The 16,591-nt window shown below is 42.7% G+C and overlaps 1 protein-coding gene across 3 annotated transcripts in view; it reads left to right on the top strand.

The window, feature by feature from the left end:
- Positions 1–16,211, top strand: part of GOLIM4 (golgi integral membrane protein 4) — an 86,120-nt gene extending 69,909 nt beyond the window's left edge. For all 3 annotated transcript variants that reach the window (XM_084769261.1, XM_084769259.1, XM_084769260.1), the window contains 6 exons: positions 2–84; positions 1,585–1,694; positions 4,949–5,116; positions 5,444–5,512; positions 13,944–14,015; positions 14,477–16,211. In XM_084769261.1, the coding sequence (XP_084625387.1) occupies positions 2–84; positions 1,585–1,694; positions 4,949–5,116; positions 5,444–5,512; positions 13,944–14,015; positions 14,477–14,626 (652 nt within the window). In that variant the 3' untranslated portion in view covers positions 14,627–16,211. The remainder of the gene's footprint in view (position 1; positions 85–1,584; positions 1,695–4,948; positions 5,117–5,443; positions 5,513–13,943; positions 14,016–14,476) is intronic.
- Positions 16,212–16,591: the final 380 nt, after the last annotated feature.

The raw sequence follows: 16,591 nt of genomic DNA, 5'->3' as shown, positions 1-16,591 counted from the left end.
GGCAGCAAGTTCATTACAATGCTGTAGAGAGTGACATCGCCCAGGGAGCCGAGGACCAGGGGATCCCTGAAGAAGAGGGAGGTGGTAAGATCCCTTAGGTGATGATGCTTCAGGCAAACTCCTTGGTCACATGACACCATTTCAACAAGCACATTCTGTAGCAGCAACAGGTGGCCTGTGTACCTGAATCAATGCAAAGAGAGTATCTGACTCTCACTTCTGCTGTTGCAGCACTTGTCCTGCATGCTGGCATAGTGGCATATCGTGTGTGTGTGTCTGTGTATGTGTGTGTGTGTGTGTGTGTGTGTGTGTGTCTGTGTGTGTGTGTCTGTGTATGTGTGTTTGTCTGTCCATATCACTATGAAAACTGGCCAAGGCAGTGACTCTTCTGTCTCATTTTCCCCTCTGTTGAGTCACTTTGTGTGCTTAGTAGTTGTTTCTGACAAACGATCATTAAGGTTGGTATTCTTTAGGAAATTTCTGTATTTTCTACTTAGCGTGGGATTCCTGCATCCTTGTTTATATTGGCAGACGTCTAATATGAAATGTGTCAAATGCAGCTTCCCATGTAGAGCCGAAGTTAACTCTCCTTGGTACCACTGACTCTTACAAGTGTTTGATTTTCTAGAAAGTGCATAAAGAAAAGCGAAGGCATGCACTCTGTCAGCAGCCTATTGTGGTATTTTATAACCCTAAGAGTCAAGAAAGGGCTGCCTTTATGTCCCCCATGGGCCACTTGAACTTCTTCCATTTGTTGTTCATACAACTAAGAGCTATTTGTCCCTTCTTGTTTAATGAGTCCCTCTGAGCACTTAGCTTGCCAGCAGGATTGCTGTTTCTTCATTGTCTCCAGACTAAATAACTCACTATATACTTAAACTTCCATCTTATTTCTTGCTCTTCAAACAATTTACAGTTTTTTTGTGAGCTCTTTGTGATTCTGCAAATCTGAATTACCCCATGCCCACCCCAAGAACAGCAAGTAAACTCTGGCTTAGCAATATAGGCACAGGATGTGTTTTCCTGCAGCAGTCTGTCTGCTTCTGAGTTCATGGTTGTAGTTGTCCATTTTTAAATGTCCTAATCTTGGAAAACTCTCCTTTTTTTTTTCTGACATTAAACTAAAAAATTGATTCTGTCAAATTCCTTTTATTATGAAAGTTTTTATTATTGTTTTCATATCTGGTGGGGAAAAGCCAGCCTCTACTATAAACATTCCTTAAGAAGGGTAGCATGGCCAGGTACAATACGGTGCCACACATCTGTAATCCCAGCACTCAGGGAGACAGAGGCAGGCAGATCTCTGTGAGTTCGAGGCCAGCCTGGTCTACAAAACAAGTCCAGGACAGCCAAGGCTACATAGAGAAGCTCCGTCTCAAAAGAAAACTTAAAAAATCATCCCTTTGACATGCAGCCTAGGAAAAAACGACAGAACTGTTCAGAGAAAAACAAACAAAAAACAAAATTCCAGAGACATGCCAGCACCCGAGATGGGGGTGAGATAGACCCACTGCCGGCTGCTTTTCAAGAGGAGAGTCCTGCCTCATCTTCACGGGGCTGATTATGGTTGCTTTGTTTTGTTAGCCTATGAAAGAGATAACCAACGCCAAGATGAAGCTGAAGGAGACCCAGGCAATAGACTGGAAGGTCATGAGCCAGGACACCAGGAGGGCGACCCAGAAGCTGAGGCAGATGTAAGTTTCCTCCTCTGATCCCAAAAGTCAGCAACTCACAAGGCAGGCAGGAAGAAAAAGTGAAAGGGTGTCTGACTCAACCTTCTGGCTCCAGATGGGCTTTCTTATCAGATTCAGGGGGATGTCTTGTGTAACTATGTAGGAAGGCTTTAACTGCAAACCATGAGGTGGGGTGGTGTTGGAGCGGGGCTTCCCTGCATGAGTCACTCACCTAGCATGGAAACAACCACAAAGAACTGAGACTTGGTCAGTGAGACTAGGTCAGACCTTCTAGAGAGTCTGATCCCTTGGTTTACTCTTCTTATGTATTTAAGCACAGGGGAACTTTGTATGGGGGGGGGTGGAGGGGGCTTGGGGTGGGGAGGAATTCTCCAATTGACAGTTCTCATAACCAAGTTTCAGGGATGGCTACATCAAAATTTCCTTGCAAAAATCCACTGCTATAGCAACATACCTGAGACCTTTATCATAAGAATGAGTTCCGTTGGCTGGGAAATGGTGCCCAGGGCCCAGATCTAGAGAGGAAAAAAAATTCGTAATCATGAGTTCTATTCACTGAGAGAGAAAAAAGCCTAGGATTATGACCTAAATAATTCTTGGGATATAGAGGGAGTTTAGGTGGAGGCTGGTTCCTTAGAATGGCAAAGGATGACCAGGGTGTTTGACCACATCCCTCAAGCATTCCAGGTGACCAGGCATCACGCTCCCTTCCACTGAGGAAAGCAGGGCCTGTGTGCTTAACAGTTCCGGTCTCTTCCGTGATCGCTCTAGTCTGTGCTTCCTACAGCAAGGTGTGAGGAGTTGTTTGCTGAGCATGTTGTGTATTCTGTTGGGGAGTCAAATGTGTTATGTGGCTTTGTCCCCCACCCAGCTGTCTACTGACCATCTTAATAACAATGAGTAAGGATGTGTGGCCCCAGGTTTGAAAAGAGGTGATCAGGTACCAAAGTGGTATACACATTTCAGGATGTGATTCTGTAGATGCCTGGTTCAGCTTTGTGTTGACTGAAAACAAGTCCTCTTTCAGCTTGGGCACTCTAGGTCACTGGTGCTACTCAGGAGAACGCAGTTGTGGAATGAGCCCAGTCCTGTGTTTTGGGTAGATGATAGTTGCAGTCTGCTTTAGCTCTCCTATTATATACTGCTAATAAATCAATACCCTTGTCGGGGTGACGTTCAGACCCTGATGTTTTATGGGTTCTGTCTAAATTGATACAGAGAATTGGAAGGAAGAGCCAGGTCTTTCTGACTGTCAGCACCTATGTCTTTCTGGTAACTGCTTGGAACACACTGATGCAAATGGCTTTTCTGCTTACCCTACACTTACGTGGAGCAGGATGCCGTCTCATGCCTCTCTGCAATAGCCTTTGGGAAAACATGCAGCTGGGAAGCAAGCTCTGAAATATTCCCAATAACGGAAGCAGGAACACGTGGGGATGAGAGAATACCGCCTGAGAACAAAAAAGCCAGAGCACAAAAGCCTACAAGTATATAAGGGGAGGTGAAGGCTACCAGTGGGGACAAGGTGGGTACGACAGGCACTTAGCTTTGGGGTCTGCTGTCCGGTCTGGTCCCTGGCTTGTAGCATCCTTTACTCTCCTGGTGTCTTAGTTCATTCTACCCAGTGCGCTGGAAAAGATAGGAGGCCTCTTTCCATGTCTTCCTTTAACTAGAAATTGTGAGTGATGAAACATTTTTTTCTTATAACCCTCTTAATTGTTGCTTGGTTAGATTGGGGCTAGCATTTTATTTTTATGAATCTTAAAAACAGATATCTTTCTGCAGGGAGTGGGTTACAGTCTTTGACTGTATTTGACTGTACAATGACTGTAATTCATACATGAAAGCCTATAAGGCAAGAGAGTGTAAAATAATTAGAAATAGATGTGAAGGTGATGACTTACCATTTATATCGAGAGCGGTGCCATGTGCACTTGAAGTTTCCGGCCAACGCTGTGCAGTAACAAACCATCTGACACTGCAGGAAGCTCTTGACCATGGTCAAGTAGCTCAGTGCCTAGCAGAAAGAGCCTGTTGTCTGCACAATGCAGAGAGACTGAATCGTACTCCGTGGCTTCGGCATCTCATGGAGAGCCAGTCCTACTTCAGTAAGTGTGCCATGGCTTACCAAAGGATGGGGGACACCAATAAGCAGAGCTGTTCCTTCTCACCTCAGGAGCCTAGTGAGGATGGGTATTATTTAACAGGTGTGCTGGCTGGGAGCATAAATGGATAGCTGAAGTCTTTGTGAAGTCAGTTCATTTGAAAGGCATCTGTGGGACACCATTACTGAGGACTGCTGGGGAAATACCTTTGATGATGTGTTGTCTGATTTTTCCTATCCTTTTCTAGAACACTTTTGCCCTGTTTCATGCTAGCCCCAGTTGATAAGGAAATCTGGCCATGCTACAAACAGGCCATTTACGGTGGAGTACAGGGGTAGAGGTGGGGGCGGGAGGCTTTCCCGTGAAGACCTATTTACATATGCAACACTTCTTGAGGCGGAGGCCAGGATGAGGGTGGGCTGCAGAGATGCCTCAGTTAGTCCAGTGCTGGCCGCACAAGCATGGGGTCCTGAGCTCAGTCTCTGCCCCAACATATAATGTCAGGTGTGGTGGTGCTTGCTTTGAATGGCTGAGAACTGTATACCCAGGCCCCCACAACAAGCCAGGCTCACTTAGTGGCTGGACCCCGTGTCTCATTGTAAGATATCCTGTCTAAAAATACAATGTGGACTGTCCATGAGGAGTGAACCATGAAGTTGACTTCTGGCCTCCACACTCAGGGTACATATATGTACAAATACACATACTTGGACACTTGTTAAACAATGCACACGCCTCACACACACCAATTTCTCACAAAGGGAAGTTTCTGTGAGAGTCAGCATAGCAGAAGAAGCAGTTACATTTGTCCACCTAACTCTCCCATCTTGCCTTGTGCTGATCTGTTTCTGTCCACTTGGCCCCTGACTTGTCTTACACTGTTGGATATGGTGATGCTCGCCGTATTTACTGCTAGAGGTTTGAAGACTCACTTGCACAAGTGAAGTACTATTTGTGCCTCTTCCTCAATCGATCTGAGTCTTCGACCACTGACAAAGCAAGGGTTCCATCTTTGCAAGTCTTGGGAAAGCCTGCTCTGCACAGACCGGTGAAGGGCAGTTCCATTTTCTGCCAGTATGACCTTTCCCGTGAAATTAAACTTGAGCTTCAGTTTTGAAATGGGGGATGCTTTTTATGACCGTTTTCCAGAGGGCAGATGTGGAGGACATAAACCCTGCAGATGACCCCAACAACCAAGGTGAAGATGAATTTGAGGAAGCTGAACAAGTGAGAGAGGAAAATTTGCCAGAGGAAAATGAAGAGCAGAAACAAAATTTGCCAAAGGAGGGGAATGCAGAACCAGATGAGCACCTGGTGGTAAGAGCAAGCCTGGGTTGCAGAGCGGTTTGACGGGTTCAGTAAATGCCTAGTTTATGGGGGGGAGGCAAGTGCTCCTGTGGGTTAGAGATATGCCACGTCAGTGAGTTTTGGATGCTCATGTGAGATGATATGCCTGGGACCCGAGAGCGAGGTAAGGGATGACCTGCACACTTTGAGACATGAACCTTCAGCATTGTTTCTGGCCACGGAGGCATCTACAAGCGGCCTTTCCATTGCGGCATGCTCATTCGTTAACCCAGGGTCCTGTGAGACGATTCTGCAAGGTACAGTAGGTAACATGAGCCTCGCCTTTTGTTTCAACAGATGGCAGGGAATCCAGACCAGCAGGAGGATAACGTTGATGAGCAGTACCAGGAAGAAGGAGAGGAGGAGGTATAGGGGGCATGGGACTGAACACACTGGGCATGCTGCCCTCAAACAGACCTCAGCTCTGCTGACTGGGACGTTCAGACTCGCACACATGGAACGGCAAAGGGCTGGGAGTTGGCAGTTGAGACACCAATAACAAAACCTAAGTAATCTTAAATAACCATACATTTGGAATCAAGAAGAGCTGTGGCTGATGAAGACTCATGTGATCTTCCTGAGTATCCACATGTGCGTTTCTCACATCAAAGAGAGAGCAGGGTTCTGGGCATCCAGGGATGGTGTACTGACCCCCTAGAGCTCTCTTTGTGGAATCTTACCTGTTCCTGTCTCAGGGACACCCCACAAAGTGAGCTGGGACCCAACTAACCTAATCCAAGTATTTCTAGAGATTTAACTATCTTTCCTTCTGACCTCTTACACCCATACGAATGCAGTGTCTTAAGTAAGCTTAATATTGAGGCTCACCTGGCAAGTGAGATGCCTTGAGTTCAGTGTCCAGCATACTACCTCCACCAAAAAAGAAAGAGAGAGAGACAGACAGACAAACAGACAGACAGACAGACAGACAGGCAGGCAGACAGAGATAGAAAGGAAGAGGTAAAATATAGAAAAGACAGATTAATTTGAATAAACACATTTTAATGTAATTTTAAAAAGATTTTCTTTATTTATTTTGTGTATGAGTGCTCTATCTGCATGTACACCTGCTGGCCAGAAGAGGGCATCAGATATCATTATTGATGGTTTTTAACCACCATGTGCTTGTAGGGAATTGAACTCAGGACCTCTGGAAGAGCAGCCAGTGCTCTTAACCTCTAAGCCATCTCTCCAGCCCTTGATGTTATTTTTTAATATTAAATTTTAATTTGCTTTCCATTGTAAACTTTTGCCATATTATCACTAGTGACTCTTATAGAAAACCTATCACAGTGTCTCATTGCTGTGACTAATTAGCTGGTGAGTTCAGTGTGTGAGGGCCTGTCTGTTGCAGCTGTCTCTGGCATGAACTCCTGCATTTGGGAGTGTCTTAGATAACGTTTTATTTTTGTGACAAGACTCCATGACCACAGCAACTCTTATAGAGGAAAACATTTAACTGGGGATGGCTTGAAGTTCTGAGGTTTAATCCATTATCGTCACAGCAGGGGAAGCAAGGCAGCTTGCAGGCAGACATGGTGCTGGAGAGGCAGCAGTTCTGCATCTGATCTGAAGGCAGCAGGAAGAGAGAGTGAGCTGGTGGGCTTTACCTGAGCCTCTGAATCCTTTAAAGCTACCGACACCCTCAAATAACACCACATTTATTCCAAAAAGTGTCCTAAGCCTTTCATATAATGCCACTCCCTGTCAGCCTGTAGGGGCCATTTTCACTCAAACTTCCTACCGCAGGAAGTATGGTTTGGACCAGGTCAAGACCCCACATTTACTCTGTCTCTAGACAAGTCAGTATTTCCCAAGTTAAAGCTCAAGAGACACTTCATAGCCAGCATCTTTCAAACAGAAGGCTTTCTCCCTGAGGGGAAAGGGCGGGTGGGACTGTAAGCATACGGCTACCTAAAGACAGGCCCCATGAAGCAAGCTCAGAGTTTGTGGTCTGCTCTAGCCCCCTCAGCTGCCCTCGTGAGGCTTACTCGCATTACTGTTCCTGGCAGCTTTTTAGAGCCACTGCTAAAACTTGTGCTTATCCCAAGCAAAGAGAAAAGCCTGCTGCCCTTCATGACCACAGCCTCGTTCTGTGAAACAGGCTTGATCTCTTGAGTTTTCTCGCATTCCCACTCATGCTGTCCGTCTTCATGATGACCCGGATTGTCTTTTCAAAATGAGCAGTGCAGAAAGGAGCCACCTCCGATATTAAGACATTTGCAGGAGAACTCTATTCCCCAGGAATGCTCTTGTAGCAAGATGTCTGGACTAATAGTCCTCTGTTTCCGTGTGTCACATACAGGGGGAGCTTTGAGGGATTACTAGAGAAAGGACTCACCTTGGCTTCCTTTGAAAAATTCAGAAGGGTAAACATAAAAGTTTAATCAGTGTTTGCTGATTCCCTTCTCAGCTCTAGGGGGTGATCAGTTAAGGTGAAGGAGAGGAATCCTGGGACTGGAGAGGGATCAAGGACAGAAAGATAAGAAATACAAGCTTGTGCTGTTCCCAGGGCCGGTCCTTCCCCTCCATTGTCCCATTGGTCCTCTCCCTGGGCTCTGCTGGGCTGGTACAAAGTTCCAGGCCCTGCAGTGAAGCCTTATAGCAAGGTCAGTGTCTATACTTTCTAACCCCCTCTTGTATTACTTCTGGATTATCACACATACACACACACACACACACACACACACACACACACACACACACACACACACACACACCTGTCATTTGGGACTACTGCCTGAAACTCTCTGAATGCTTCTTCCCCACAGTATTAACTGCCCCTCTGTCCTCGGAGCATCACTTGCGTAGGCTGTCTTGGATTCTGCCAGCTCCTCCCAGTGCTCCCGGACATTATATAGATGGGGAGAGGAAGAGAGCCAAATTTCACATCTCTCTCGAGCACTGGTAACAGTGCTGAGCAACTTACAGCCAGATAAGGAGTGAACTAGAAGTGTGGATGCATTGGTTGTGTGTGTGTGTGTGTGTGTGTGTGTGTGTGTGTGTGTGTGTGTGTCCGAGCAGCGTTCATGGGCTATTAAAACAGTGAAGCCCTGAGGTGCCTTCATCCCCCTCATCTCTTCTTAGCCTGTATTCTAGCTGTTCTATGACTGCTGGGCTGTAGATTGTAATGGCCCTCAGTTTCCTCCTCTCCAAGGCAACACTCAGATGTATTGCTATTGATATTCCTCCTTGAGAGGAACCATGTCCTACCAGCCTACACCTGTCAGAGCCGCAATCATCACACTTACTGGCTTGAGCTCGGGGAGCAAACAGCATAAGCGTCAGACTGAATATAGGAAGTCTGTACTCAACCAGCCTTCTCTGGTTTCTAACAGAGAGAAAGAGGGGGGGGGAGAAAGGGAGGGGGGAGGAGGAGGAGACAGAGAGACTTTGTGTGTATCATGTATATGTATACATGTCTATGTTCTAATGTGTGGGTACACATATGTGATGAGGGTATGCCCAATGAGTGTGGAGGCCAGAGGACAAAATTGGATGCCAATTCTCGGGTGACGTCCGCCTTTGTTTCCTGAAATAAGACCTGTCATTTTGCCTGGCATTCATTAGGTAGTCAGGCTGGCTAGCCAGACAGCCCCAGGGATCTGTTTCTGCCTCACTAGTGCTGGGATTATATGCACGCCACCACGTGAGGCTTTTTTTTAACCTAGTTTCTGAGGATTGAATTGAGCTCCAGTTGCTTAGACAGCAAACACTTCACTGACTGCCCTGTGCCCCCAGCATTTCCCTACCTCCTTTTAGCCCAGCCATGTTATCTTTCATATATATATATACATATATATTTAATTTATTCATATTACATCTCAAGTGTTATCCCATCCCCTGTATCTTCCCATTCCTCCCTCCCTCCCATTTCCCCCTTACTCCCCTCCCCTATGACCATGACTGAGGGGGACCTCCTCCCCCTGTATATGCTCATAGGGTATCGAGTCTCTTCTTGGTAACCTGCTATTCTAAGGCATGAAAGTCATTGTTCCTGACCAGCACTCCTTGTTACCTATTTACTGTTTTTAGAGAGAAAATACTTATTGTGCTATTTCTCTCATATGGCCAGCATCCTAGATATTTTATCTACTTTTGAGTGAAGAGGCACTATTGCATAATTTATAAAAGTTACATGTTTGAAAGTATTTAAATGTTAAAAATAGCTTAAATGAGTGCTTGAAAATTTTAAATACTTTAATGCCCCCAGGACAACAAAAAAGCAGATTAATAAGAACATTCAACAGTGAGAAGTAAAAGGTCACTTGCCTACCTTCTGTAGCCAGAGGCACACATACCTGACACCTGCTGTGGAAACTTTCCCAGGCTGAGGGAAAGGCTCAGCTGGTAGGGTTCCTGCCCAGCATGTAGGAAGCTTACAGTTCTGTCTCAAGCAGTATATAAACTAGCTGTGGTGATGCACACCTACAGTCCCTCGGCTTTAGGAGTGGAGGCAGGAGGATCAGAAGTTCAAGGTTGTTCTCAGCTCTACAGCAGGTTTGAAGCCATCCAGAGATAGAAGGTCTTGCTAGGAGGGAACTAGGGGAGGAGAGAGGAAGGGGTGAAGGAGGAAGGGAGATGTAGGGGGTGGGTGGGAGGGGGTAGGATAGCTTTCAAATGAGCACAGCTCTTAAAGCTTGCAGATCAGTCACTGTAGCTAATACTGAAGGCCTTTGACTGTGACATGCCATGACCTCTGGATCCTCATGCTCATCCTCTGAAGGTGAAGCATCATGGCTCCTAGCTAGGTGCACAGTTTGTATCATGTATAGAAGAAACATGTTACTATGTATGACAGCACAGGAAAGCTAGCCAGTACCGAGTTCTCATGAAGGTGTCCGCTTTGTTTTGTTTTGACCACTAAGCAAGGTTTGCCCTATCTGGTAGAATTCTTTTCTACACTTTCTAAAGCACAGATATCAGGGCTACAATTGAGAAGCAGCAGTGTTGGAATGTCTTTGATAAAGCGGAGTGTCAGCCTTAGCAGAATATTAAGGCAAACTTCTGTGGAAGATGGAAATGATCACACGTGAACTTTTAACCTGGGACTATTCACTTAAACATATTGTAAAGCTCAGAAATGCAATATCATCTGTTCTTATTTAGTTATGCAGTTAAGATGAGCTTGGTTACTTTTGCCTCAAAGATGAATGCATTAATATTTTATTTGTTAGAGTTTATTGTCTCTTTGGCTAGAATGTTACAAAATATCATTTTTTGGTTCCCTAAATTAAAGAGCCATTTAAGTCATCAGTTTACAGCTATAGTTAAAATGACAACTGTGACTTAAGCTGAACTTTCTACAATAGATCCAGTGAGTAGAGAAAGGGAAAAACACTCTTAGAAAGGTTGTCATCTCCCCAGCCAGATTCTTAACCAACATCCATTGCACTCCGGAAAGGAATGTCCTGTTTTTGCTGTGTCCAAGAGTCACCTTGAGAAGTTCATGAAAAATACAAATTCCTAGACCAAAGGAATTTGGAGGAATATGGATTTTATCTTTCAAGGGCCATAGAAATCAGAGCCCTTCAAAAGCCTTACCTTCCACCAAGCAGATATTGATATTTTTGGGAGCCTCTGTTTACATAAATAGTCCCAAGGAAAGCAGCTACAGATGAACTTTGCAAAATGTGACCTCTTGAACTGATGTGAGTGGTTAACCCATTTGCTAAACATTTTCTTACTACATGCTTAAAAGGATCTACAGCTCTCAGACCACTCCTCCCCACAACACACACATAAACAGCAAGGGCTGTGAACATATATTTAACACCTTTATTTTATGCATAAGAAATTTGATCATCATAGAGGTCAGTTAAGCTTTTCAATAATTTGTAATTTATTGTTGAAGTCTAACTACAGCTTACCCGGGCCTCACATGAGGTTGACATCATTAAGGATACCAAGAATTGGAAGTGTAGAGTTAATATGGGAGGCTTCTTGGTGAGAATTAATATGAAATGATGATAGAGCCAGACAGTCCCCATATTGTAACCTTTCAATAAAAGCAAGCAACTGACCTAAGACATGGTTATCAATGACTGATGGTACTACATGAACAGAGGTCAGGGAACTTTCCCTTGGAGTGACTGGGCTGTCACCATCTGAAGTCTGTAACCAACCACAACCTTACTGTAGTTAGGGCAAACACATACAAGGTGCATGCTGATAAGATGAAAATAGGCCTCTGGGCTGTCTTTGTACATGCTCAGTTTAGTTTCCTCTCACATTTACGACTCTTTCCATGTCCTCATTAGTCTTCAGTTCTGTATTTCCCACCACACCTCAGCCCTACACCTATGCTTAGAATACAGCTTCCTTTTGCATCACTGCAGCTGAAAAAAAAAAATCCACCACTCCCCAAGCATGTGTGCATGGATATACATGCAGATATACACATGCACACATGCATACATATAATTCCTTTAAAGTTTAGACATCATATAGGATACAAATATGGTCATGTTGTGATACATGCCTCTAAGAGTTTTAGTAAATGATTCTTGGCATTGGCATGCAATTGAGGGTCTTCCTAGTGAAAACTGGCTTCCCTGCATGCTGAAGCAGATCTGTAATCATAGCACTCCAGGGGCTGAGATGGAAGAACTGTGAGTTTAAGGTGAGACCCTGTCTGAAACCAAAGCACAATAACAACAAGAAATTGACCTTGCTGTTTATATTGAAAGAAATGTTCAGAGATAAGGCTTCAATTGCAGGTTTGTCTGACCACACAGTGTATGTCAAGAAACGAAGACTCCAATAATATAGCTTGTTTTGTAATTAAAAGCTTTATTGGAGTAGAGCCAGGCCTATTTGTTTGTGTATATTGTGTATAGCTGTTTTCTTCTACATGGGTTGAGTTGTGCTGTGTGTGAGAGGCAGAATGGTTGAAGAAGGCTGAGCAGTTACTGTTCCCCACTTAGCACAGAAGGTTTATAGTTTAGGGATTTTTCTCACTGTACTGCACAGTTTCTAAGCACTTCTTCTATTCTCAACTAACTCACATGTAGACAAGTAATACTTTCCTCATTGAGGTTATAGAAAAGTTATCTTTGTCTCTCCAAATTAGCAGGAACACTTGGCCAACTTAATAACGCTTCAGCTTGTCTGGCCTGAATATAATCAGGAATATATGTTTCCACCGTCCTCACCCCAGTGTCCTGTGGTTTGTCGCTGTGAGATTCTGCAACTAATGGCAGAAGAGATGTCATGGAGCATCGATAAAGCCATAAAGTGAAGCAAGGCTTTTAGCTCACCCTACCAGGAACTGTGAACACAAAGGATGTTCTATGCCTCTGACCTAATTATTTGAAGCCAATACAGTTTAGTGGCTTTAGGTCCAGCTGATAGTGGAATGACTAGAGGAGACGCACGGAGCTTTCCCTCTGGCCTGGGTATCGGGGAAGCGGCATCCTTGTAGGCTACAGATAGGCCAGCATCTGTCTACGGCTCATCAGGCGACTGAACTGTTCTCATTTCCCTCATCTTGTCTGGGTACTTTGAGGCAGTGTCTGATCTGCTTCTACTTGGTTTTGCACACTGGCAACAGGTACTCCTCTCAATCTGCCTCCTTCAAACCCCTTAATCATAACCTTAATTATATGCAATGATTCTAGAAGAGCCCAGTCCTTTCCACCAAACTGATGTTCTGAGACTCAGCAATATATGCAAGTGCCTTCTGCCTTTTGGGATATATAAGGTTTCAGAAGCTAATAAGTTAGAGACTGTGTTATATAGTTCTGGAAGATGTATTCATTAGAGATTATTTAGTCAACATAGTTGGATGTTTTCTTTGATTTACATATTTGAGATTACAAACTTGCGACCAACGAAACAGTGATAATAGTGTACAGAAAATAAAACAATTTCAAACAGAAATATGCTAGGATACTAGAAACAGTGATTTGGGGACCATTTCATATGATATTTCATAGAGGAGTTGAAATCATTTTATCCTAGTTCCTATGCATTTTAGCTAGATAAATTTCTTCTTCAACGTGTCAGTTTTCGACCTCATTTTATATAGACAATGCATCTTCTGTGCCGATGGGGAAGAGATGCTTTTTGCATGTATTTGTTCACCTACCTAGTTGCTCACTTGTTACGTATTTAAAAACTTCGACTTGCCAGGGACATACCTGGTTATTGATGACAGCGCAAAAGACACACTTGTAGACTTCTAGAGGAAGTCTAGAAAAGGAAGTGCAGCAGTTTATAGAGAGCCGAGCCTCTGCCTGTTCACCTTGTGGAGTTAATCCATATCCAAATGAATCAGAAACTCGCATCCAGCTTTCTTTCTTTGAGAATCACTTGGAGTTTTTTTCTTCTTCTTGGTTGACAGTTTATGTGTTTGTACAATGAATTTTAACCACTCACGTCCCCGTTACCCTTTCCCAGCCTCCTCCCTCCTGCTTCCTTTCCCTCTGGGTTGCTTCTTTTCACCAAGTCTTCTTCCTACTTAATGCCTTCCTTTCGGGAGAGGCCCACTGAGTCTAATTAGAGTTTTTTTGCCCAAGCATGAGTGGGAGGAGCAGGTGCATCTTATTAGTGGCTAAATTACTAAAGAAAATGACAGCCGTCCCTCCAACAGGCACTAACTGCCAACAGTTTCTTCAGAGGCATATAGCACACAGTTCTTCCACGTGGTAGATAAGTCAGATTTTTATCTTTATCATCTTCAACTTTTTTTAAAAAAAAAGATGTGCTGTTCTGAATGAATGTCATGTGAATTGAAACATTTTATTGCAAGTGTTTAATTGCGAAGTTATCACTCAGTATTTGTGGTGTGTTTTAGGTTCAGGAAGATTTGACTGAAGAGAAAAAAAGAGAATTGGAGCATAATGCTGAAGAGACCTATGGTGAAAACGTATGTTTATTTCTTTGCACATGCATATTTGAGTGTATGTGTGCCTTCATGGATATGTGTGTGCGAGAATGTATATATATATATATATATATATATATATATATATATATATGTGTGTGTGTGTGTGTGTGTATATATATATATGTATGTATTGTATGAATATGGGTGTTTTCCTATACTGCCCTGGAATGTCACATTTACACATATAAATCACATACATACACACAGGCAGGGACCTGCACCACTAAGACTCTGCCATATTTAGCAGGCCCACTTAGAATCAGGAATTTCGAGTTCTCATAACTGGAAAACTGAGATGCTGTAGCAGTGTTGTTTGTGAGTTTATTTTTCTTTATATCTTTCTTTCCTCCAAAATGAATTACTTTGTATTGTTTATGAGAGCATTATCCATCATGGACTCTACACCCTCTCTTAGTTACTTTCTTCCTTTGATATTTCAGCCTGATGATAAAAATATTGATGGTGAGGAACAAGGAGTTCAAGACGGTGTCCATCCCAAAGGAAAAGAGGAACACTATGAGGAGGAGGAAGATGAGGAAGAGGATGGGGCCGCTGTTGCTGAGAAGTCACACCGTCGAGCTGAAATGTAACTGGACCCAGTTTCTAGACTCTGCTCAGCCAACACTTTTTTTTCCAAGCTGCTCTAAAACAAACCCCGCCTACTGAATTCTAGAGTATTTAATTACATACAAAAGTAAGGGTTTAGACTTTTTTTTAACTTTTATATATTAGAAATGCTATACATTTATATGAATATATTTTGATACCTTAGATGCAAACTTCCTTTTATAGTCAAGTTAAACATGGACAAGAAGAAAAACAATCAGACATGCCTTCAGGTCTGAATCTCATTTCTCAGAGATGGTGTGATGTTGTGCTTGGCTTTTGTGCATGGCTCAGCTCATTACTTTTTTGTTTTCTGGCTTCAGGGTAGTCTACTGTTTATCTCAGATAAAATGCAGGATTTGGAGAAAGAGAGAGAGAGAGAGAGAGAGAGAGAGAGAGAGAGAGAGAGAGAGAGAGAGAGAGAAGATATACTGAGAAATGCTGTGTAAATGTTAAGGGAAAGACTGGTAGCCTAGTGGCTGCTCATTCACGTTCTTGTGCACAGGTCGGTTAGAAGAATATTTAGCAATGCTTACAAATCACAGTTGTTGTGCTTGAGAGGAATCAAGTATGAAAGTTGAATAATATTAATACCCCTATGAAATTATCTTGGACTCAGTCTTCTGTAATAGAGGCCAAATGGGCTCATACACTTAGAAACTGACATAGAGTATGTGTGATGGCACTTCCTGGGTGAACTCCCAGTCTTCTTCATTTCTTCTCTAAAGTCTCTTAGTTATATGTTCATCAATATCCAGTTTCTACAGCATATGTTTCTCCCTTAAGTTCTGTGCCTTGGTATGTAACCATTTGTTTCACAGCTATGGATAGGAAAGCATGCAATTATTTTTCAGAACTATATGGTTAAATATCCATAGCACTATAATAAACACCCCACCCTCAGCAGCTTTACTATTTATCCAGAATTGACCTGCCTTTGCTGATATACAAAGCATTTTGATGGCTATGAATAATAATATATCCCTTAAAAGAAAACTCAAAGTGGAAAATTTTCCCTGAAATGAGCACATATTTTAGTTTAGATCATCAATATTGTTAAACATCCAGAACTGGGCTGGGCCACAATTCATCTGTGTGTGGTTTTTAAATACTACTTTCAAAATAATAAAAGCAAATTTCATTTTCTGCTATTACTGTTTGAATGTAATTTTACCTTTTAATAACCACACTCATGTATGGTTTGATTTTCCCAGCTGAGGAATTGTGTATGTGTGCATAGAAAAAAGTGCTCTACTCACATGTAGTTTGGATTCCCAGTAACCACAAATCTAAGCTCATCTTTATGTATAAAAATCCCATATGTAATGTAAAATGTATAATATTGTACATAATACTCAGAATACAATTATTTTGGTAAATTAGTTTGTATTTTTAATGTCCCTCTTTCAGTATTTAATTATTTGAAACATATTGAAACTTGGGTGATAATCCATAAAGCTATAAAAAGTTAAGGGTAAGTCTTTTAAAGCATATGATTTCTTAGTGGTTTGATATCTATAGTTTTTCTTTATAAGAAGAATATAAATAAATGAATTATTAAATACCTTTCCCAAACTGCTTCAGTTTTCATTCTTTTTCTGCTTTGGCACTTGACTTCTTGTCTCACAACCCCCTACCTAAAGGAGAAGCTAAGGACTTTTATTGTCTTTAAGCTAACTTTGGGGCTAGAAATAAAAAGTTGGGCTAGAAAAAAATCTGTGAGAACATGAGTGTCATGTTCACAATTCATGTGTAAACCACTCCATTAAAGCAATGATCACAAACCATTCGGGAATATCTCTAGCACTTTGTTAGAAGAACATTCTAGAGAAAATTAAATCAGTTGACCAGAACAGATCTAAGTTATCAAGTTATCACTTAAATTTTTCTTGCCAGTTAGTCTATAACCTATGGTTGGACGAAAGTCAGAGGAGGGCTGGAGACAGGCT

This window comes from Acomys minous (genome assembly GCF_964271855.1).
Source record: "Acomys minous genome assembly, chromosome: 19".
Taxonomy (NCBI): Eukaryota; Metazoa; Chordata; class Mammalia; order Rodentia; family Muridae; genus Acomys; species Acomys minous.
Note: the sequence above shows the minus strand (reverse complement) of the source record. Positions and strands in the feature narration are given on the sequence as shown.